This window comes from Sparus aurata, chromosome 5 (assembly GCF_900880675.1).
Source record: "Sparus aurata chromosome 5, fSpaAur1.1, whole genome shotgun sequence".
NCBI classification, from domain to species: Eukaryota; Metazoa; Chordata; class Actinopteri; order Spariformes; family Sparidae; genus Sparus; species Sparus aurata.
This window is the reverse complement of record NC_044191.1, coordinates 13,797,406-13,820,544: the sequence shown is the minus strand read 5'-3', so window position 1 is coordinate 13,820,544 and position 23,139 is coordinate 13,797,406. Positions and strand designations below refer to the sequence as shown.

At 41.3% G+C, this 23,139-nt stretch overlaps 3 protein-coding genes across 4 annotated transcripts in view; all 3 read left to right on the top strand.

The window, feature by feature from the left end:
* Positions 1–356: 356 nt before the first annotated feature.
* unc45b (unc-45 myosin chaperone B) lies at positions 357–7,377 on the top strand. 2 transcript variants are annotated; one of them, XM_030415710.1, is made up of 20 exons: positions 357–470; positions 1,102–1,263; positions 1,372–1,408; positions 1,536–1,711; positions 1,945–2,034; positions 2,134–2,301; positions 2,448–2,613; positions 2,797–2,967; positions 3,095–3,266; positions 3,409–3,709; positions 3,836–3,930; positions 4,183–4,324; positions 4,410–4,550; positions 4,686–4,813; positions 4,984–5,050; positions 5,231–5,344; positions 5,627–5,742; positions 5,855–5,972; positions 6,063–6,218; positions 6,977–7,377. In XM_030415710.1, exons 2-20 carry the CDS (start codon positions 1,102–1,104, stop codon positions 7,247–7,249), a joined length of 2,793 nt encoding a protein of 930 aa, XP_030271570.1. In that variant the 5' UTR covers positions 357–470; the 3' UTR covers positions 7,250–7,377. The 2 variants fall into 2 exon arrangements, with proteins under 2 accessions (XP_030271570.1, XP_030271569.1); XM_030415709.1 differs by lacking the exon at positions 357–470 and adding an exon at positions 698–760.
* Positions 7,378–9,851: 2,474 nt separating this feature from the next.
* Positions 9,852–15,845, top strand: LOC115581173 (uncharacterized). Its single transcript, XM_030416065.1, has 10 exons — positions 9,852–9,938; positions 10,484–10,532; positions 12,693–12,799; positions 12,886–12,957; positions 13,041–13,280; positions 14,750–14,779; positions 14,866–14,931; positions 15,384–15,462; positions 15,576–15,626; positions 15,721–15,845. Exons 2-10 carry the CDS (start codon positions 10,504–10,506, stop codon positions 15,788–15,790), a joined length of 744 nt encoding a protein of 247 aa, XP_030271925.1. The 5' UTR covers positions 9,852–9,938; positions 10,484–10,503; the 3' UTR covers positions 15,791–15,845.
* Positions 15,846–16,120: 275 nt separating this feature from the next.
* Positions 16,121–23,139, top strand: part of pip5k1bb (phosphatidylinositol-4-phosphate 5-kinase, type I, beta b) — a 33,399-nt gene continuing 26,380 nt past the window's right edge. Inside the window, exon 1 of the mRNA XM_030416601.1 lies at positions 16,121–16,374. The gene's annotated coding sequence lies outside the window, so the exon portion shown is untranslated. The remainder of the gene's footprint in view (positions 16,375–23,139) is intronic.

Here is a 23,139-nt window from a genome sequence, read left to right as displayed (position 1 = left end):
TACAGCTGTCAACCCCCCCACCCCCCCAGCCACTTTGGCATCAGGCATTTGCTGGTAAGTTCTCAGCTGTCTATGCCCTAAATAGACCTTATCAGGAGCAGACCATCTTTGAGGGGGTCACTCTCACAAAACTTGCTTAAAGGAAAATAACAGTTATATTAATAAAGTCTGGGACAATGCAAAGCTACTTGAGGTAAATTTTTTGCAACACAAATAATAATGGTTTATAATGACCCCTGACCAACGCTGTTCTTTGGGGTTCTGGCGTGCTTGGGGTGAACCCCTGTGTGTGTCAAATCGCCCAACTTGGCTCTGTCCAACCTCATTGAGATTGACACCATAAATATAAATTGAGTAGTGGGTGGGGGGAGGTCACAGAAGACAGGAAAGGTTTCTAACAAACACTAAAGACTGGGGATCAAGACCATCTACGAAGAGGCACCGCAGACACACACTGCACAACCCTAAAGGTACTGTAAAGCTATAGACATCTGGGTTTTTTGTTCATTTGACTGACACTCTGGTATGTAGAGGGTACTTAGGATAAGGACACAGGGAATAGACCGATTGCCTATCAGGAGAGCAGGAGGAGATGGTGTCTGTCCATTGGGAAAGTGTCATTTGTTCTAATGCTCTGACTGGGGTACGAGACCATGCCCAAATAAGGCTTGAGGGGAGGCCATTTAAAGTTAGAGATAGCATGTGCATGCCCATGTGCCACAGAAGACCTAGGTCAGCAGGATACTGATTAGCAACAATGGTAAGAGTAAAACATTTTCTAATTCTATAGCAGTTTTAAAAAATGGAATTATGAAGACAGATTATGAAAACAACCTTTGAAATGACAAATAGGTCTAAAACTACTGAGCAGATTTGTTTTAATTTGCAACACATTTATTCGTTTACAGAAATCTCTTTATGTGATTGTAAAATGTGACTTTGGTTGCTTTATTGCAGTTAAAATTCTACATTTGCTTGTTTGACTGATGAAACTTAAATTGTGAAATTGTGCTTTGGCTGGTGAATTGTGAATTAATGAAACCTAAGTTACATACTATGTAGATTTTGCATGTCATAATCGACACTCTGTCTTTCGACCAGATGGGAGACCCGATCCAGTTAAAAGACGAGGGGAACAAACACTTCCAGACAGGAGATATTGACAAGGCCATTGAGTGCTACACTAGTGCCATCAAGGTGTGCAAGGACAAAAAAGTGCTTGCTGTCATTCACAGGAACAGGTCTGCATGCTACTTAAAAAAGGTAAGCTGTTTGGAAAGTAGTATAAAAACAAACATAATAAGAGATTATATCTACAATGTCTTTGGCAATTTTGGACTTTTATTTAGATACCCCCTGTTTTTCTTACAGGAAAACTATACCAATGCAGCTTCTGATGCATCTAAAGGTAGAGTAATGAATACAGATATACAAAATCAAACCAAACATTAACAGCAATGACACAAAAACACTTACAAAATGAACTTAAACCAAAGGCCACGGACTCATCATGACTCTTTCTGTCTCTCTTATAGCAATTGATGTTGATGCAGCAGATATCAAGGCATTGTACCGCCGTTGCCAAGCTCTGGAGAAGCTAGGAAAACTGGACATGGCTTTCAAGGATGTGCAGAGATGCGCCACTCTTGAACCAAAGAACAAGACCTTCCTAGAAACTCTACGCAGGCTGGGAGCAGACATCCAGGCCAAGGTCAGCATTAAAGAAAACGCAACATGAAATAGATACACAGTAAACAAAAAACACACAGATATGTATTCCACAGTGCTAAATCCACACTGCTATACATATTTAAGAGTTCAACGGTATTACAACAGTTTTTTATACTAAGGAAAATTGACACTGAACCGCAAACAGACTGCTTGTATATGACTGGGACGTGTCAGCATCAGGAAATGATGTGCGTTTGTTTTGATTCTCCACAGCTCAAGACAACATTCTCCACAGATTCGAGGGTACAGAATATGTTTGAGATTCTCCTTGATGATGAAATGGAAAAGGACAAGAGGGAAAAAGTGAGTATTTTCTCTTCTTGCTGATTTTTATTGTTTGTTGGGATGTGGCTAAATGTATGTGGTTTCACTTCTGCTACTGTTTATGTGCTTTTATTTTAGGCTGCCAATAACCTGATTGTGCTGTCCAGAGAGGATGCCGGAGCAGAGAGAATCTTCCAGAACAATGGAGTGCAGCTGCTGCTTAACATGATAGAGACAGGCAAACCAGAAATGATCCTGGCTGCTGTTCGTACTTTGTCGGGAATGTGCACAGGACACAAAGCTCGGGTGAGCATACTCCTTAAAAATGAGTCAAGACAAATAAAATTTGATAATAAAAGACACATTTTAAAAGTATAACCTCTACTATATGATCCTGTTCGAAAAAAAAGTTTGATATTATTTGTATTTTATTTTTCACTACCCCTAAACAGGCCATGGCTATTATTCACATGGTGGGCATTGACAAAATTTGCAGCATCATGGCTGTTGACAATGAGGAGATCGCACTGGCAACCTGCAACCTCTTCCAGTGCATCAACGACTCCCTCACAGGAGGAGATAATAGGGAATATGGGAAAGAGGAGGCCTTGGTACTGGGTGAGAGAGACTTATCTGTATCTGCAACAAGAAGTAGATTTTACTATGAACGCTTATTCAGTGCTAAATTATTAATCTGCAACTAAATCCTGTAGAATCACAGTCATAATGTAAAGGGGAAATGACTACGTCTATGCTGCTGACTGAGCCATACAATCTGTTATTTCATCTGTCCCTCTGCAGATGCATCTAAAGATCTGAAAGCCATTCTTCTCTCTCTGCTGGAGATGGTTGCTAGTAAGAAGGTGTCTGGCCATGGCAGAGACCAGGCGCTGAACTTGCTGAGCAAAAACGTGCCTCGCAAAGACAAGAAAGAGAGAGACAACTCCAGGGCACTGTTCACTATTGACAACGGTGAGCTAGACAACATCGGTCTCTTATCACTTATTCAGTTTGAGCAAAAGACCACTGCTGCATACCAGACTTCCTGTCATGAGATATTGATATATAATTTGTATGTATATATGTGTTTGTTCTCCAGGTCTGAAGAAGATCCTCAAGGTGTGTGGTCAGGTTCCTGAACTACCAGACCAGCTGCCCTTGACAGACAACACACAGCTGATTGCAAGCGTGCTCCTCAACAAGATCTATGACGACCTCAAATGTGACCCAGAGAGAACCAACTTCAGGGAAATTTGTGATGAATATGTTAAGTACGTCTATAAAATACAGAGTCACTGTGAAGCGTTGTGGCCAGGACTTTGTAAATTGAGAATTAGCCAACTCACGTCATCCACTTTATCGCTTTTGTTTTTTCTTTTGTCATTCCCTTGTTGTCCCTTCCTTTCTCATTAGAGCCAAAATCGACCCTAACAACATGGACAAGACCATTCATGCTATTAACGCCATCTCAGGACTGCTTCAGGGTCCATTTGATGTTGGTAACGCTCTGGTTGGACATCAAGGCATAATGGAGATGATGGTGGCACTGTGTGGCTCTGAACGTGAGGTGGACCAGATGGTTGCTGTGGAGGCGCTGATCCATTCCTCCTCAAAGATGAGCCGCGCCAGCTTCATCATCACCAACGGTGTGTCACTGCTCAAGGACATCTACAAGAAGACCAAGAATGAGAGGATCAAAATACGAGCACTCGTGGTGAGTGTACACCGAAATGGGAAAAAGCGATAGAATAGAATTTAAAGAATTTCAACTAGACTATACAACTTTTAGATTTTGTCTGCATGTGTATTGTACGTATGCTCATGTCCATGTCCTCACCAGGGTCTCTGTAAACTGGGTTCAGCTGGAGGTGATGATTACAGCTTGAGGCAGTTTGCCGAGGGCTCCACAGAGAAGTTGGCCAAGCAGTGCAGAAAGTGAGTGCTCACACACAGATTGTTAAAGAATCGAGAGGATTTTTACCCTGAATGATCGACAAAACGGTGGTGTGTAGATATTGTTGAGGAAACCGTGTTAGATTTAGATATATGTATTACCTTATCACTTATCTAGTCATATTTTGATGTCAAGTTTTGGATAAAATTCATACAGCATCAGAATATACCATACATCCTCCCACTTAACATCATCACAGCTTCTGATAAATGTTTCTTATTTCACTCCTTTAGGTGGCTTTGCAATCCCCAGATTGATACCAAAACAAGGAACTGGGCCATCGAGGGTCTTGCTTATCTGACTAATGATGCTGACGTGAAAGATGACTTTGTTGAGGATGAGCCTGCCATGAAAGCCATGTTTGAACTGGCCAAGGTATGAAAATAAGAGGCAGAGAGAAGCATAAAGTGAATGTGGTTGGACAATAGAAATAACCACTTCCCTGTTTCTGTGTTTTCAGTCCAAGGATAAGACAGTCTTGTATTCCGTAGCGTGCACCCTGGTTAACTGCACCAACTGCTACGAAAAGAAAGAGATCATACCTGAGCTGGTTCAACTGGCCAAGTTCTCAAAGCAGCATGTGCCGGAGCAGCACCCAAAGGTAAATGAGGAAGAAAAACAAAATAAACTACCCCCCCAGACAGACCACAACATCTAAATTGACATAGGTAGAGCAGGAACTGTTTCTCATGCTGTATGCATGCTTATACACAGTTTGTAAACTTGCCTTTCTCAGGACAAGAAGGACTTTATTGAGAGGAGAGTGAAAAGGCTGCTGAAGGCAGGAGTCACATCAGCTCTTGCTGTCATGGTCAAAGCAGACAACGCCATACTGACTGATCAGACTAAAGAGCTGTTGTCAAGGTGAGAGAAAGGACCATGCAGCAAAATAGTGACCAGTCATTCTGTGTCATCAGAATGTCACGTAACCGGCTGAAATCGCCCATTAAAACCGATTCGGGCAATTCATAACATGCCATATCATGAATTGCATGACTTTCATTGAACTTATTTTTCATTTTGTTTATCTTCAGGGTTTTCTTGGCATTGTCAGAGGATCCCAAAGATCGTGGTATTATTGTAGCCCAAGGTGGAGGAAAGGTGAGTGATATATTTTGAAATCAAAGAGAACAGTTTAATCTATGACACTACATGAAGTCACAGTGTTTCACAATATTCAGAAAAATCCCCAAAAACTTCACAAGCATTAACTGGACCAACTGGCTGCTGCAGAGGCATTATCCCTGTTGTTCACCGCTGTTCTTCTGGCTCTGCCCTCAGGCTTTGATTCCACTTGCTCTGGAAGGGACCGAGGCTGGGAAGGTGAAGGCCAGCCATGCCCTTGCCAAGATTGCATCTATATCCAACCCAGAAATTGCCTTCCCTGGTGAGAGGGTAAGACATTAAACAGTAGTTGCTTTGTTTATATCGATACACAAAGATTGTGAGGAAACAGAAGTGGAAATTTATCACAGTCCTCCTAATCTCTGGCAGACTACACACTTTTTACATTCCCTGCTTTACTATTGTTTCTGATTGCTGTGTTAGTCTTAGTGGTTCTGCTGGTGGTACTTAATCATTATTATCATTGTTGAAATTGTATTCTCCTATCTTTTGGAATTCAGTATGTGAGTCTGTTGATTTGTTGTCTGACCCGTGGTCTTTCTTGGTTGACAGGTGTATGAGGTGGTGCGGCCTTTAGTTAACCTACTTCAGACAGACAGAGATGGAATGCAAAACTACGAAGCTCTGAGAAGCCTCACCAACTTGTCTGGCTTCAGTGAAAAACTAAGGTAACATTTTGCACCGTCACATGATATCATGCTCATACTTGACAGCTAATTTCTTGCAAGTGACTCCACTGCAGCTCATGGGGGTTTTTGTGTTTTTTTATTTGCTTTACAGAGTGAAGATTGTAAAAGAGCACGCTTTGCCAGAAATTGAGAACTACATGTTTGAGGAGCATGACCAGATCAGACAGGCTGCCACTGAATGCATGTGCAACCTTGTTTCGTGTAAAGAGGTGAGAACAAACGAAAGCACCTGTAACCGTGCATAATAACTTATGAGTCAACATGTGCAACACAATGGAAATTTCCACTGTGTGTCTCAGGTCCAAGAACGTTATCTGGAAGATGGCAATGATAAGTTGAAGCTGATGGTGTTGCTATGTGGCGAGGAAGACGAAGATCTTCAGAGAGCTGCAGCTGGAGGTCTTGCCATGCTCACTGCTGCTCAGAAGAAGCTATGCACCAAAATGACCAAAGTGGTATGTACTGAGTGTATGAACTGATAACTTACACAATCTGTCAGGTGCCACATGAGCAAAAACTTGGCACTGTGTGAAACACTTCCACCTGTTTGTGATGCCTAACTACACAGCATCTCATTGCATCTTGTTCCTTATCTCTACTGATAGAGCCATGGTCCAGGTTGATTTTGAATCTGGTGTCATAGGAGAAACAATGACACTGATGCTTTACCTTCCTGTTTTTTTTTCTTTGTTTTTTTTTTTTTGTTTTGCTTAAAGGGCATCATGCACTGTTCACCATCTAGATCATAATCATGTGATACCGGTGTGTCATTCCATTACAGCTGGGGTTTAGCAGTGCTGGGATTGTTACGTGTCAAACTTCCCTCAAGTTTTGAGAGACATTTTTAAAAAAAACAAGGAAAATATGGTTGTAATAAAGTTAGGGGAATCCTGACTGAATCCTGAGTCTTTATCGGTCTATCTGCAGGAACAATGGTTCATACATTTCACGCCGGTGTCACATGATCGGCAGATTGTCGCACTTTACTGGACGTCTTCTGAGTCATTCTTCAGATGACTAACACAGCTACTAACGTGGCACACACTCAAACACAGCAAGGGCCGTCATATATACAATAACTTAGTCACTAATTTTGGTTAATCACTACTCTGTGATTAAGAGGAGTGATTCATTGCAAGTGTGAACAAAAATATATCCAAACCACCAAGTTTGAGTGTCACTGATGTGTTGAGTGATTGATCTCTCCCAACAGACCACCCAGTGGCTTGAGATCCTGCAGAGGTTGTGTCTCAGCACCGACCCTCGGATACAGCACCGTGGCCTCGTCGTTGTCTACAACATGCTCAGCTCAGATGACAGTGAGTTGGTCAAGAAGCTGATCGAAAGCGAGATGCTGGAAATCCTCTCAGTGATTGGCAAGGCAGAGGACAATCCCAAGAGGCAGGACCCCATCGACGTGGCACGCACATGCCTAGTCAAAGCTATGGAGCTTGGTCTCATCAAACCCTTCAGCAGCCCTTCTTAAAATGCGGGCAAGAAGAAAAACAACAGCAATGGACCTTCTTTTTTTTCCCTATGTTGAATACAGACCCCAAATGTTTTTTCCACATCTACTATATTAAAGGATTTCACAATAAGTCTCAACATCTCGAACCTGTAAATCAGTGTTTACTTTTACAGAGGTTGCTTGGGGCTAAAGTCAAAGAATAATTTCCCTTTGGTCGTGACCAGGAATCAGTGTTTTAAGACCGTTCAGTTTACATGTGCTACTTGTATTATGCTTGTCTATCAATCAATCAATCAATCAATCAATCAATCTATCTATCTATCTATCTATCTATCTATCTATCTGAGATAGATAGTTATCTATCTTATAGCATCAACTCTGGAGTTCCTGGAAAATGATGCACATTTCACTTCCCCCCTTTTATTCTGTTTGTCAATTTTCATTGGAAAGGTAGCATATGCGGAACATGAATTTAAAGTTAAAGCAGAGATGACAGAGCTGACTTGCCTGTTGCTAAACATTTTTGATTAAAAAAATATATGTTTAATTTCAGCATTATTTTTTTTCAATCGTTTGAACTTCACATGGCCCATGTGGATTTCTTGTGTTTACTTATTCCATGAGGCTTTGCGCCTCTTTTGTTGATATCTGTCCTGTTGTTTGTGCTCAAGCTGAGAAAAATTGGAACTTAATTTGTTTTTTCTCTGATGTGCAAGCCCCGCACTTTCCTAACCACTATGACTAAAATTCAAATTTCCTTGACAATTGAGTCAGCTGAAATCTGGCAGCCACATGAAGTAGCCACGTCGTTGTGATAACATTTTGTGTGTAGTTATTGTGATGAGTAATTTGGTGCCCTAGGCAAAATCTTAGGCGGAGCCCCCTTGTATCGCAGTCCATTTCACATTCAATTTTCATTCATTCACACAGAAACTGCATGTATATATTCAAGATTTTATTTGTTTTAAGTCAAATATATCCCACCAAATAAAAACTGAGGAAAGAAACAAGTGATAAAAATACAGTATAAATAAGGCATTGTGCAAACATATTATCTCTCAGCCTCAACAAGTGCCGTCTCTCTCTTATCTATTGTCAGCCGCTTTGCAAAACGACCTCCCACTCCTTCCATGTTGCCATGTGGGTATTGTGCTCCCGGCTATCCTCATGAACCATCAGCAAGTGGCTTGCATTTGTCCAGTCCTTTAGTCCTTCCTTATTAAGTCTGTATTCTTTTGGAGAAAACATTTAGCAGCAGAAGCAGTGCAAGCTATAATTTCTGTTTGAGTACATCAGCCAGCTTCTTTTGATTTTTTCAGCTTTGACTAAGACTCTGTTACAAAAGTCATGTTGACACTCTCCCATCTTTGTTTTTGGGAAATGTGTCACTGCTTTTTTATTTGAACTGGTCCTCTGTGAACTAACTCTCATCTCACTTTGTCAGTTAGAAGAGATGGCCAGTCAGCAGGTCTGTTGGTGCCTTCAGTCCTGATGCTGTGTCACTCTGCTGTGCTGAGATAGATGGACAGGAGCACCTGATGCTGTGTCACTGGGCTGGTGGGGAAATATGTTAAAAGTGCATCTGAAGAGAGAAGACAAGTATATGTGACCACTGCATGTTACATTTTAATAAAAAAAAAAAAAAAAAAAACAGATAGGTGTGTGCTATACATAGACTAATAATGAAAATGTGATGAGATCATTCAACTTTATTGACATTGAAAAGCAATATAGTCTAACCAGAGTGCAAGTGCAGTGTATACATTTCGCCTATGAATGATATGTGAAAGCTAAGGTGTGGAGTATTAACAGTAATACACTTTAACTGCACTTTAACACTGATGTAAACTCTAACAAACACAAACTGTGACACAATAAGCCAAAGGTTCACAACTACACTATTACAAAGGGGATGGAAAACTAATAGCATTTTAACTTACATACAAGCAGTAAAGACACCTGTAAAATAACACCTGAACAGGCCTAACGTTAACTTTCCAAATGTCCCTGATGAATTGAAGGTGGAGTAACACACGTCGTCTCAGCTATTTATTGATTATTAAACGATGCTGCAATCCGAAGTAAGCTAGCAAGCTAACACTCTGCTCCAACTACGATCACTAAACTATTAATTTCATTCACTTTATCACATTGACGTTACTGTACCTCTATTTTCTTTTCTTCCTCTTCTTTCCTTCGTTTCTTTCACTGGGCGCGGGATGGTTTGAGTCTTTTGGACCTTGTGGTTCTTTTACAGTATCAGTAAATCTCTCTCTTGGTCTTGGGGTCTCGGTCCGGTCAGATTCATGCAGCTCGCCTCTCGACCCGCCCCCCTTACGGAGGACAGGTACAGTGCACCGAGCCAGAACCCAGAAAAAAGGCCTCTCCTCTCATTTAATAGTTCTTGCCATGCCGTTATATTGCTGTGGGCTTATATGATATTTCGAAATAATAGTAGTAATGGCACTGATAAAAAATATATATATTTTACATTTTTATTATTATACATTTTTTTCTCCCCCCGTTTTCGGCGCCCCCCGCGCATGACGGCGCCCCTAGCATTTACCCTATGCTCAGGACCAATACTGCTGGTGTAAGTTGAGCCAAAGGGTAAGTTGAGCCATCCCTTGTTGCTGTGCAACGATAAAAAACATTGATCATGTGACCAAATATTTAGGAGGAAGGCACAGTCATGTTGTCTGTGAAGGTAAGAACCACATGGGTAAAGTGGTTAGACATTTATTTCCAAAAAAACACAACATTTTTCACTCTTGAAAGTGAATTTAGCCTATCATAAGTTTCATGAGAATTGTGTTTAGACCAAAATAGATCATTTTAAAAGTGTTTTATACATCAGTTGTGGTATCTATGAGCTAACATGAGGTTTTAAACCTAGCATAAAATAATACGGCTCAACTTACCCCATGTACACACGGTAAGTTGTGCCAAGACCCCTTTTTTGGACATGCTATATTATTGAAACAATTATGTTTACACTCATTCTGTTTGTTTAAAGGGATGCACAACATCCTGAAATATATGCAGATATATTAGTTAGCGCTCTGATGTAGCGATCCTAAATATGAAAAATGGCCCATCCCCCAGTCTCCCCTACAGTACAGGCAATCACCGTGGGGTGTCGCGTTCGGTGAGCCAGCCCATATATGCCACCCCCATCCCGATGACGGAAAACCCCTGTGCGCACATCTTCACTATACCAGTGGTGTCTTGTCTACCTGCCTGTTCTTTCAGAGGAGTGCTACAGGCTGAGGATGACACCTGAGCGGAGCGGCTGGAGTTGGTGAGTGTATTTAAGGTTTAGCGGCGGTATGCTATATCACTCGTTTTACATGTGAACATTTGGATTTAAAAATAAATAAATAAATAGTTACCGGGAAACGATCGCACGAACATGGAGCACCCATGTTCAAACCTTTATGGTGAATTAATATAAAGTCAAGCATGACTATATTCTGAGAGCTTTCTGACGCCTGGAAGGTAAGTGCTGCAGTATGAGAGGACTGATTTGTGTGGTCTGCCTCTTTTCCGAGATTCAACTTCGCCCCTGGAGATTAGCTGTCTAGTGATGATGCTGCCGGCTGGTGTACATACTCAGCGGCTCAGAGTTAAGTTTTTTTATTTCATTATGCACTTCACGAAAAAAGTCGAAATGTCGAGACTAAAGTTGCAAGATAATTTTGTAAGTAAAGTTGAAATGTTGAGAATGAATTCAACTCTTTCGAATCAAAGCCAGTTAGAGGAGCGACTGGCAGCTATGCGCGCTGCCCGAGCATTCTGTCTCTGTCATCATTATTATCCACACTCTTTCAATTTCAGCTCGCTATCTTCCGTGCTTGTGTGGTTTTTCCTTCTGAACAGACAAAGTTTTCGGCACAGTCTCTTCAAAGTCCTACTACTGACAACTTCACTGTGTTTATGAGCTAAACGAGAAATGCTGTCTTTGATACGAAAGCCGATTCTGAAAAGTACAGTTTCACCAGTTCATTTACGCAAGGCATTTTGTTGAGGCAGTCATTGTGCGTCGTTTGATGTTGTCTCCAAAGGTCGACTTTAATCTTGAAGCGACGTTTGTCTTGAAGTGCATACTGAAAAAAACCGTCCTCCTCCCATTTCCCCCCTCATCCCTGGCCCGCATACCCTTCCCTACCAAAGCCATTGACCAGTCTGGATGGAGAAAACCATTTGACCATTTGCAGTCGCACTGTAGGTTTCAGTTTCAGTTTGCGGTGCTGTTAAATTGCCACCAGCACTGAGATCCTCCCAGTGGCATTAGCAGGTATTGGCAAAAGTGTGGCAACCTGTGGCATGTCCGTGGCATCTACTGGCACCTGGCATCGGCAGGTAGTGGCATCGCAGTGGCAGTCTGTGGCAACCTGTGTCCTGTCCGTGGCATCTCCACTTCTTTACACATTTTAAAGTTAAGTTTTGCACAATTTCTCTTTGTTTTGCACTTCTTAATATTATCTAAATATATATTAATATCTGTTCCATAGCATAAATGTGAATGTCAAATATTGTACATATTGTACTATTCCTATTTTTATATTCAATATTTATATATTGCATATTATATTATATTATATATAATTTTATATTTTATATTTTCCCTGTGTTTATATTATTCTTGCATTTCCTGACTGCCGTGCGGGTGCCAGTAGATGCCACAGACATGCCACAGGTTGCCACTGCGGTGCCACTACCTGCCGATGCCACTGAAAGGATCTCGCTGTCTTTTGTTGTTTTTTCATCGTCTTCTCCTCCTACTTTGATATTGTCCAACCCATGTAGTCCAAGGAGGGGGGTAGGCTAAAGAAGAGAAACAGGTCTATAGGCTTGATTCAATATGGTTCAATAGTACCACAAACTAGATCCTCCCCAAAATGATTTGAATCAGCACCTCTCTTGAATGGTTTTAACTAAAACATCAAAACCTTCGCAAAGAGAGGATTCATTGCAACTGAACGTAATACCACGAACAGAGCAACATATGATATTCTCCAGTTTTTGAAGTTAATAGAAATATTAACAACAATAACATAAACAACTCGGCAACTGATAGAAATCAAAAATGGTATTTCATGTGAAGCGTTCAGTAACTGTCGTGATTCAAATGACTCACAAAACAAATTTGACGAATCAGCAGTACGGGGTATAAGAAGGAAGCAACAACACAGCAAAGCAAGTAGTATGGATTGGGGAAGCTGTACTGATGTAAGTTATATAAGAAAGTACCAACAATTTTGCCCTTAAAACCCAAATTGAAGTTGTAATATGAAAGAAAAATAAGGAATAGGGGATAACTGATGCGAAACTGCTGAGGAAGTGGTGGGCTGAGAATGACGTTTCAAACAGACTAGACCAAACAACTGGTTCTGTCTGGGTGGTAAAGATGGGAGAAAAAGTATGAATTCTACAACACTAAGTTTCTGATCTCCAACAGGACACGTTGGTGGAACAAAGTATGTCCCAGTGAGCAACAGTGGCAAGGAACAGAATTGGGTTTTGTGATCCAGAGAGCTGTCTCAGCACTGATCTCTAACATGAGCGGTCGGTTTCTGATCATTTACCAACTTCAATATCTGTCCATTGTTAACCATCAGACAGCCTTTCAATTAATATTTTTGCCTTAACAGAGTCGATCTTCACCTTTCTGCTGCTGCTCCTTCCTGGTCTTGCTCAGTGCCTCCCAGTCACAGCAAATCAAGGTATGTCGTCTACTGTTTACAACAACCTCATGATAAAAACAGTTACGTGAGACATTTCTTAGCTGTACTGTTTGATGTTACAGCTGGAAACAGGCCTTCGCAGCTGTTTTTCTGCAAGACTCCAGGATGTGCTGCCGAGGTGACTGCCGTATTTTGCAACGAAGAGCTGCTTCTTTACAATTCCAGCATTGCAAACTGCAAAGGCCCTCCACCACCAGGGACCGTCTGCCAGCATAATGGTCTGGCGTTTGTTGCCATCAATACAATTGGTGTCTGTGACTTTGAGGGGGAAGTCAGACCCATTCAGACTGAAAAGTGTAAAGGTATTTAATTTTACTTTCTAAAGCCCTTAATGTATTGTTCACTGTGATTTTTCCTCTTGCAGTCAGTTTGTTCACTATCTGCCATGTGAAGTTGATTCACAGTGGAATGATGATGCATACGCTGCTATATGATGCGATAGGAGAGGGAAGCCGAATCAAGCAGAGCGATAAATGCAGCAGAGTCCGGACAACCAGTGTCTAGTTTCATGTTTCACAAATAATTCTGACCTACATTTATTCTTACGGAACAACAGCAAAGACTTAAAGTGAAACTCTCGCCAAAATGCAACCTAAGCTTTTTTTGCGAATGTGTATGAGTCAGACCTTCGTGTAAAAGCATAATTACGACAAAAGAGGCACTTTTATGATTTACCGTATTTTCGTTTTTGGGTCCAACTCATTTTCAATGGGACTGTTTGGGGCAAATTAGCGATAGCAATATCACTATTTGTAAAACACTAAGAAGGCTCGACACAACATGAAACTTTGCTCGTAGCATCACCAGGGTCTCTACTCATGAACACGAGCATTGAAAACATTGTTTGTGTACACAGAGTTTACTAAAAAGAAAGTTTTTGAACAACTCACGTTAGCAGATGTTTCCTCCGCTCGCCGCCATCCTGCTAGTGAGAAGTACTGATCTCCGAATGCGATGTAAGCTTAGTTCTATATAAATGCACGGATAATTAATTGTTTTCGCATTCTGAGATCGATTCTTCTCGGCTGCCATGACGACTGCTACCGGAACAAGCATCTGCTAACGTGAGTTGTCCAAAAACCTTCTTTTTAGTAAATTTGGTGTACACAAACAATGTTCTCAATGCTCGTGTTCATGTGTAGAGACCCTGGTGATAACTACAAGCAAAGTTTTATGTTGTGTCGAGCCTTCTTAGTGTTTTAAAAATAATGATTTTGACACTATCACTAATTTGCCCCAAGCACTCCCATTGAAAATGAGTTTGACCCGAAAACAAAAATACTGTAAATCTTAAAAGTGCCTCTTCCGTCCTAATTACGCTTTTACACAAAGGTTTGACTCATATACATTCACAAAAAAAGCCTAGGTTGCATTTGGGCGAGAGTTTCACTTTAAGGCGTATCTTGTTGTCTCAATCATTTTCTGCTGCTGCCCTCTGTAGTTGCTGCTTCTACTCCTGCAATGTCACGACTCATCCCTCCAGCTGAGGGCACTAGATTTCATATCTATTCTTATTGAAATCATCTGGTCATACTAATAATAAATTAGAATATAACACCCAGCACATAATCTCACAGAAACATAGTCACATTTTACTCAGTTAGAATATATTTCCTGACAATTTGGATGATACTATTTTGTCTAATCACTTCTTATAAACAGAATAGTGACATCATAGTCACATTGTATACGGGCAATATATCTTTGCTGATGTTTGTATGGTGCAGTTCCATCTAATAACACATAATAATACTTCTGTTTCCTCAAATAGGCAACAGCGACATCTGTGCCATTCTCCTGGGTAAGCTGCAGACACACGATTTCCATCATGCTGCTCACTGTTGTGATCGACCACTGACTGGAAGTTTTTCTTCATCTCTCCTCTAGCTATCACAGCATCACCAGCCCCCATAAAGGACCATGCCACACCGGCATGGATTGCTGCTGGAGTTTGTAAGTTCTGAACACCAGCAAATCGGACACTTTCTCTGCTTACATCCTGTTTCTTCTGCCTCAGGATCATCTTGGTGTTATGTAACAAAAGTATATTTACTCAAGTATTTTCTTCTCTTCCCACTTATATTTGTACTCCACTGCATACTCACAGCTAATTACTGTACTTGTTTGCTCTAGGATTTATTTGACAGTTGACGTTTACAGTTTAAGAATTTTTTTGTACACATGCAGCAGGTCATGTAAATATTGCTTTTTGCTACAAATCCGACTTGCTTTTACTCTTCTGCCATCTTCTTGCTTTGGCTCAGGGCTGAAATGTTTGTCTGTCTAATGCTGATAATCAGGTGAGAGCAATATTTTATGGGTGTTGTATTTAGAGTTGCAGTGATCAATTGCATTTGTTACAAAGTGATATGATTAGCTTAAATATCCACCTCTTGATTCCGCAGGTGTTATAGTGCTAGTAATGATAGGCTTATCTCTGTATTTCTGGAAAAAGAGAAGAACCACAGAGCAACAGCAGGCGAGGTAATCAAAATATAATTTTGAAAAATTCCTTTTTTTTCTTATGTTTAGCTGATGTGATATTATGTTTCCAACATGTCCTGATGTTTAATATGAATTTGTTTCGGTGACTCTAGTGTGACTGTAGCCATGAGAGTGATCCAAAGCCCCGGAGAAACCAACAAAAGGCTAGTTGAAATTAAATATGTAGTATATAGCCCATAACTTGTGCAGATATTGATGTGAATGTGCTTATTCTGAAATTACTGTTTAAACTTTTAGGTATACTGATGGCGGTGGTCCCGGTCTGGATAACAGCCGCTCTCCTTCTCAACATGACCATGGAGCTTAAACGCCTAGTGCCTCACAATTCTTTGTGATTTTTTAAATAAACATTCTGAAATATGCTTCCTTTTATTAACTGTTGTGCACGTCAACACAATTCACTTTACGTTGTTAAAACAGAGATGCCAATACCCTCTTATCAAACAACCAGTCTAAATAGTAAATTAAAACTTAGACAGACCTAACAGATATATTACAGTCATACTTATTTCAGGCATGAAATAAATTGTTGCTGAGCAAACTGAGGTCCTCTGTGGCCTGTCGCGCTCCTGATCTTGCCGGTAGAGGGCATGCCCGAGTCTTTTTTTCCCTTCTTTTTGCAGCAAGTGCTGCACGAATGCCATGGTTGTATGTGAAGAGGCAGGGCATAGAAGCACAGAGGGCTTCTTGCTGCTCTCAGTGGTGGAGCGACTCTTCAGTTGTACACAGTCAGCCTGTGGTGGAAATACACACTCCATACATCTGATCCTACTGGCGTTTATTTGTGTGTTGGGGATCGACAGTGTGGGGAACAGGGCTTTTCTGTGAGGACTGCAGCAGCCCCTGTGAGGGAGAGATTTTCTACACGACCACACAGAAGAAGATTGGCTGGTAAGGTGACTGTGAGTTGATGTGTAGTGCGAAACATGAGCTATGTTTGAGATGTATCCACACAGTAGAAATGGATTTGATGTTCATTTCTGACGGACCATGTTCTTTACTTATTACATTTCGTGTGTCCAGGTGTTGCGACAGGTGAAAGCGCGCAGGTGCGCCCCAACTGTGTCTGCTCGGTTACAATGTTTTAAAAAAATTTTTTTTAGATGATCAGGTTTTCTCATTTTCCCCATCATTTAGATTTAAGAAAAAAAATCACTCAAGAGAAGTCAAGGCGTACAATTAAATGTAGTTTATTTTAAAATCATCGAAGTTCTTGTTGCTGTTATTGTTGGGAATAGCCTGTCGTGTGAGGACAGTCACTGGTGTTTGCTGTGTCAACAATACTTTTTTTTTGCTGCTGTTGTCTGCCTAATGAGGAAGTTTGTTGTTTACGTCTGCAACTTGCGCCTTTAGTGAGAAACTGGAAGTCTGTCTCGTTTGATGGGAAATGAGGCAAGCGTGTTGAAGGTTGTGTAACTCATTAGCTGACAGATGAAGAACGTCCCTGCTTAAAAGCATGTTACAGGAATCTGACCTTGGAATCGTGTTCTTCGTGTCCAGGTTTCTGCTGTTCATACCTGCAAAAAACGGACTCAGACTTTGTTGAACCGAGTCGCTGAGAAACTTCTGCATGTGTGCAGTGGACAGCTGTCCAATCCTGTTGGCACGACATGTGCTGTGGGCCAGCTGACAGACTCTCAGTATTCCAGATATATTATCTGTCTTCATTATTAGGTGCTGCACTGGACCAGCCTTTCATTTACGGGTGTGAGCGTCAGTACCTATCACAGTATCACTGCTCTTTACAGTGAGGTGCGACATTTCTCCTCCTGGTAATTGGCAGCCAGGCTGTTACTGTGAAATGGCTTTGCCAGTCCGGAGAGAAAAAGGAGATAACTTGTTATCTTGTGTGCTGTGCTGGGAGGGTGAGAGGTGTCCAGTGAGCTGGGAATCTGCTTTAGCGAGCTCAACCAGAGCAGTGTCCAGTGAATGATCTGGACTTATGGTGGCATTCCAACAGTTGCTCTTGTGTTTATGACATGATGATATGATTGGGGTTTCTCTCGGCTTTAAGAGAGGATCTTGAAAAAACTTGATTGACAGATGCTTCCCTGTAGAAATGACTCAGTTTTTTTCTTCGACATGCAAGATTTATTAGCTGCCTCTTAAGCTGTAACGACACCATCTCATTTTTACACATCTGTCAGAGCCACAGGGCACACTGTTTGCTCATCAGGCTGAAGACTGAGGTGCATCTGCTTTGTCCTGGGTATGATTTTGGCCCTTTACATGTTATCCTTGGGTCGCTGCATTGGAAAGTGGTTAATGAAGCAGCACATGTCTAAAATATCTTAAGATTTTTAATTTTTTTTGTATCACTAATTTTAGACCAACGTGTGATATTAATGATTGAATATCTATTCTATCTATTATTTCAAGCCAGGCTTTAGAGCAGTGTGTCACACAGGATTATGAGCTTGTGGTTTTTCTTATGAATTTCCTGGTCCTTCCTCATTTGACTGCGAGGCAGTGAAATTGGCCAGTTGGGCAGCTTGCCGCAGAGGATGTTTGAAAGTGAAAGCAGCTCATGCAAATCCCCCTGCTCTTTCCTTGGGACGAACACCTGAGCTCCTGCTGCCTGCTGCCTGCTGCCCTTCCACTGATATGTTGCTTGTCGTAGTCAGCAGCATCTGTGTATTATGTAATCATTTCCATTTGAGTAGCAGCAGAAGTGCCACATCACTGCAGAGCCAAAACCTTGTCAACACAAATCATGTTTATTCTCAGCTCTTCTTGAGCTTTTACTGCGGTGGATCTGAGTCTCTTAAATGAGTGATTAAATCGTGATACTCATTGTTACCTTAAGCAATAATCAGTTAGACGGCTGTTAAGCAGAAGGCCACATTTTAAAGCCAACCTTAACATATTTAGGGTTGTATATCCTGTTTGAGCTTCCTGTGAGGAGGCAGCAAAGCGTTAGGATTTTTAGTGCGGTCTTGTGATTGGGGTCAAAGAGCATTCTGTGGACTGTGCTCATACTGTACCATGGGATCCCAGTAGTGATAGGACCAAAATAAAAGGCATATGAGGCTCATTAAGACAGTTATGTAAGTCAGTGCCCTGAACAGTGGTTCTCAGCCTTCTGTCTCTCATTCCTGATAATGGTCTGACTGACCCATGTGAGTCCACACGCAGGGGTGTGGCCACGGGTCGGGTCTGGTTACATTCAAGATGCTCCGATAAAAAATGCCTCACTGTGTTGTGATAATGAAATCCTTGTAATGTTTGTGTGTGTTTAGTGTGACCTCTCTTCCTCCTACACCCACTCCATTTCTTCCCCTCAGAGGATTCTCTCTCTCGCTCTCTCGTCTACAGTGCTCTGTTCTGGGTCGAAGTGCTAATGTGCCACGTTCCGTTTGAAAATCATGACGAGAGTGTTTGTTTTCTTTCTCCAGAGTTCTTTAAGTCAGGTTATTCAGCAACATGTTGTGCTCTTCCATTATAGCTATTTTTAATCAGAACCGTTTAATTTCAGCCAAGCTGCAGAACGAAGGGGCGCGTTTGATGCAGAATGAGAATTGAGATGATTTGTAGGTTGTTTTCTTTCGTACAGCTTGAAAACAATGCGTAAAATTGTGGCTTCTATCTTTGTGAATCTTAGGATTTGGTATCAGTTGCTGTCTAGTTATTGTCTTTAAGTTTACTATGATTTAACTGGCTGTGGTTGTGGGATGACGTACAATATATAACATGCGGTTGGTTTTGTTGTTGACTGCTGAGTGTTATGTGCTATACTGCTTTGCTTTTTCCTTGTCAGACTGAGGATTACGTAATTTTTTTTCCATTAACTTACTAGTGCTATTTTGATTGATCAATTACTAAATCAATTATTAAGCTCATTCAAATTAAAAAAAAAAAAAAAAAACAGAGGCCTTTTGAGGCAGATCCTTAATAGTCCAAAAGATCTCATGATAAATCAGCCAGTATTAATTTTGTCCCACATAATCACACATCATAGACACTTTTGATGAAATATGTTGTTCAAAAATAAAGTTGTCTGCTATGGAAATCTAATGGTGATACTTTTTCTGAATTAATGAAACTATATGTTTGGTATTTACGTACTGTACACTGTGTGGTTGCTCACTGGCCGACACATAAATTAAAATTACAAATAGACAAATTAAAATAGGCGGATATATTAGCCATCTCCGTATCAGTGTTTGTCAACCATTTACAAGCGTGTTTGGTGTTTGTATTAGATAAATAAAATGATTAATTGCTCATCAAAAGAGGAATTTATTGTCAATAGAGCAAGAGATCGAATAATTGAATGAATTCTCCTCAAAGTACAAACAATCAGGGGCACTTTCTCAATGGCAGTGTGAACCGGAGCACTGCTGAATAAGAAGGTGCTTTGTGTTGAAACTTAGACAGGTCAGTGGGCAGTTTGACCCCCATACTCTATTGACTGGATGAGGTTAGGGCTGTGCACCTCTGTTCGGCTGTGTTGTACACCTAAGCACAGCGTGGGCTCCTCTCGCTCTGTTATCTGTTATATTGTCCTCATTCATCATTCAGGCGGCACGCCTGTCAGCACATACCGCATACTACTGATAGCCACCAGGACTTCATAATCAATTTTTTACTATCAGTATACTGTGATCAATGTTCACCCTGGACTAGACGGTATAAAATTGTATTTGGAAATGAAAGCTCGCCCACATTATATTCCACCGCAGTGGAATGAACAAATAGGAAATCATAGTTTTGTTTTTCAAATTAAATCATCCAGAAGTAGCCTACGACGTTTTAAAAAAATGAATTTGAATTTCCTGTAACAACTATACATAAAAATTGTTAGTATGTGTTAAAAGACAGAAATAAAAAAGCCGTAAAACTCAGTATGAAAATGAGATTTGAGTGGTTTAGAGATGTTTAGTCCTTGAAAACGGCCTGCATACAAGCTCAGCATTCCTTGGTACACCTAGAGTCAACAGTCCTCCCTTAAAATATTATGATAACCTTTCCCTTTTTCAGATTAATGGGTTGAGTGCATAATTAAAGGGGCACCTCACTGGTTTTACACACAAAAGTTTACACACCAGTTTACTAGTACAAACTGAAAACATCTGTGGAATTCCTCTGTGGCTCAGGAGGAGCTCTCTTAAGTCCTGATTTGATGTCATCAGGGTTATCTTGGATTGAATTTGGAGACTACGGATATACAACTACCTGTGTTACAAATTGGGGGTGAGAAGTGTATCAGGACCCACCAGCCAGTGTGGGACCATTTGAAATTTGGGCTGCACGATATAAGGAAAAAAAATCATAATGCAGTTATTTTGACATGTATCACAATTGCGATATCATTCACAATTTGGGGGAATGATAACTATTACATGGTAGTCTGCATTTTAACTGTAATGAGACTAATGAAAATCATAAAGGTGCGACATTTGTTGGGGTCTCTACCAAAACAAACATGCTCTTGTAGGAAAGAGCACTTCTCTAGCACAACAGTACCTCATTATAATGCTGATTTTGCGCATTTATGGCAGACTCGCTAATATTTTGCTAAATTGTGCTGCCCCAATTAAAATACGCAGCTGCTACATTGTATGTTCAATGCATTCCGGAGACTCAAAGCCTTAGTCTCAGCTACACTGACTTCCTAAATTTGTGATTGTGCAGAGATACGTTAATCTTGAAAGGACTGTCAACAGATGCTGGTGTCAGGGTCTATTAAAGTACACAGGCCTCGCTTTGCAGTAGGTGCATCTGGATGTAGAAGTTCCCAGTGTTATAGCTTTAATCTTGCTGACCTCCAAACGGGAGTTCCCCCTCCCTCCCCGGCAGCAAAATGTGCAAAAAGGAGGCCCACAGCGGTAATTGGCTCGTAATTGTGCTCCTTCGCAGAGTGATTGGTTGTTTTGGAGGGTTGCAGGCAGCTCTGGCAGCTCTGCAGGAATTCAGATTATCTCGGAGGTTGTGAAGTTTGTTGTTGTTTGATGTTGTTGTTGTTGTTGTTGTTGTTGTTATTTTGGCCCTGCTGAGCCCCCCTCCCCCATACCCTCCTCCTTCCTGTCGTGGTAATGACGAGGCCTGCGGAGGCCCACTCAGGGGGCCCGTGGGTGCTAGAGTGAGAGAGTGAGAAGGAGTGATGACAAACTTAAAGGTTCAGACAGGAAGACCAGGGGGCGTGGGTGAAGACAAACAAGTGGAGCAAAGAATTAAAGAAGGTGGAAATGTGAAAACATGAATTTCCCCAGCAGTCTGTGACCTCTGATCAAGAAATTAGGGGATGACCCAATCCCCTCTTAGCATCACAATTGACCACGACTAAGAATAATAGTTGTGCCCACAGTGATGTGCATAGATAATAAACCTGCCTGTAACCCTTGTGGTGAGCCGAGTAAGAGGACCTTTGGACTTCAGGGCAGGGCTGAGTGAAACTAAACAGGCCTTTACTGGGATGGGCACGTCTCTCTCCTCTTCTCTTTGTGTTACAGGATCATGCTTTCAATGGGCCGTGACGTTAGGAGCTGAGGCCATCTTGCCTAGATAACACTGGTGGTTGAATATAATAAGCCTGCTGTAAAAAGGCCTTGTTTTTCAGAGAGTGTCGTGGTGTAGTGTATCGCTCCATCAGGGCAGCCTCTCCCTGTCTCTGTGTCTTTAGAGAACATTGTCTCTGTTTTCCCTCCATATACTCATCGCTACGTTTCTCCTTTCCCCCCTCCATTCCTCCGGTTGAATCATGTGACTCTCTGGACACAGAGGGTGACCTCCTCCTCTCTGCTTCTCATGCAGAGTGGAACTTGAGTGAGACACTCTCTGAATTACAAATACACAGGCCCAGTCCTCCCCCTATGTTTCGCAGTAAACAGAATATATTGAATCTCTTGCTCTATAGCATGTGGTTATGTAGTGCATTTGCTTTACTACAGTATAGAGTCTACTCTTTTTTCTGACCTGCTGACAATAGTGCTTTGCTTTGAATAAAGCTTTACATGTGGGCTTGTTGTCCATTGTTGATCGAGAAATCATAAGTCAACGTAATATTTAAACCTCTCACACCTTTTGTTCTCTATCTCTGTATCTCTCTGCCATTGTCTTCCTCCGTCTCTTCATCCTTTTCACTCCCTTCTCTCTCCCTCTGGCTCATTTTTTTCTGCATATGTCACACCTGAAAGGTCACAGCACTGTAGGTGTAGTCCCTCTTTCCCTCCCACCTATTGTTTCTCTATATTTGCTGTTGCCAAAAGGTCAAATACCATCAATACTTTAAAAGTACATTAAGCTGCTGATAGCTGCCTGGCTGGTGGTACACTCACACATTCACATTGTTTGTTGCACTGTAACAAGAAATCAGGTTTGTGTTGTGCTCAGCAAACACTGAACACTCTGTGTGATGTCGCATCAGTTTCTCATTGTAACGAGCTCCCATTCTTTGCACTTGTTTGTTTAAGATAAAGTGTATTTTTAGCCATGCTAGCTCCACTGGTGGGTTGATCAGACTTGTTTTATAACACTGCTCATCCATGGGATAATGTAAGTTTATCCAAAACTGATAACCAGAGTCTTCCATCGTTCTCAGATAAATTGCAAGATCAGTGTCAAAATAACATTGCAATAATTGTTACACTAGATTAGCATGTATGCTAAGTGGAGACAAGCTGCACTTTGGCCAAACATGGCCAGATTGCAAGAGTA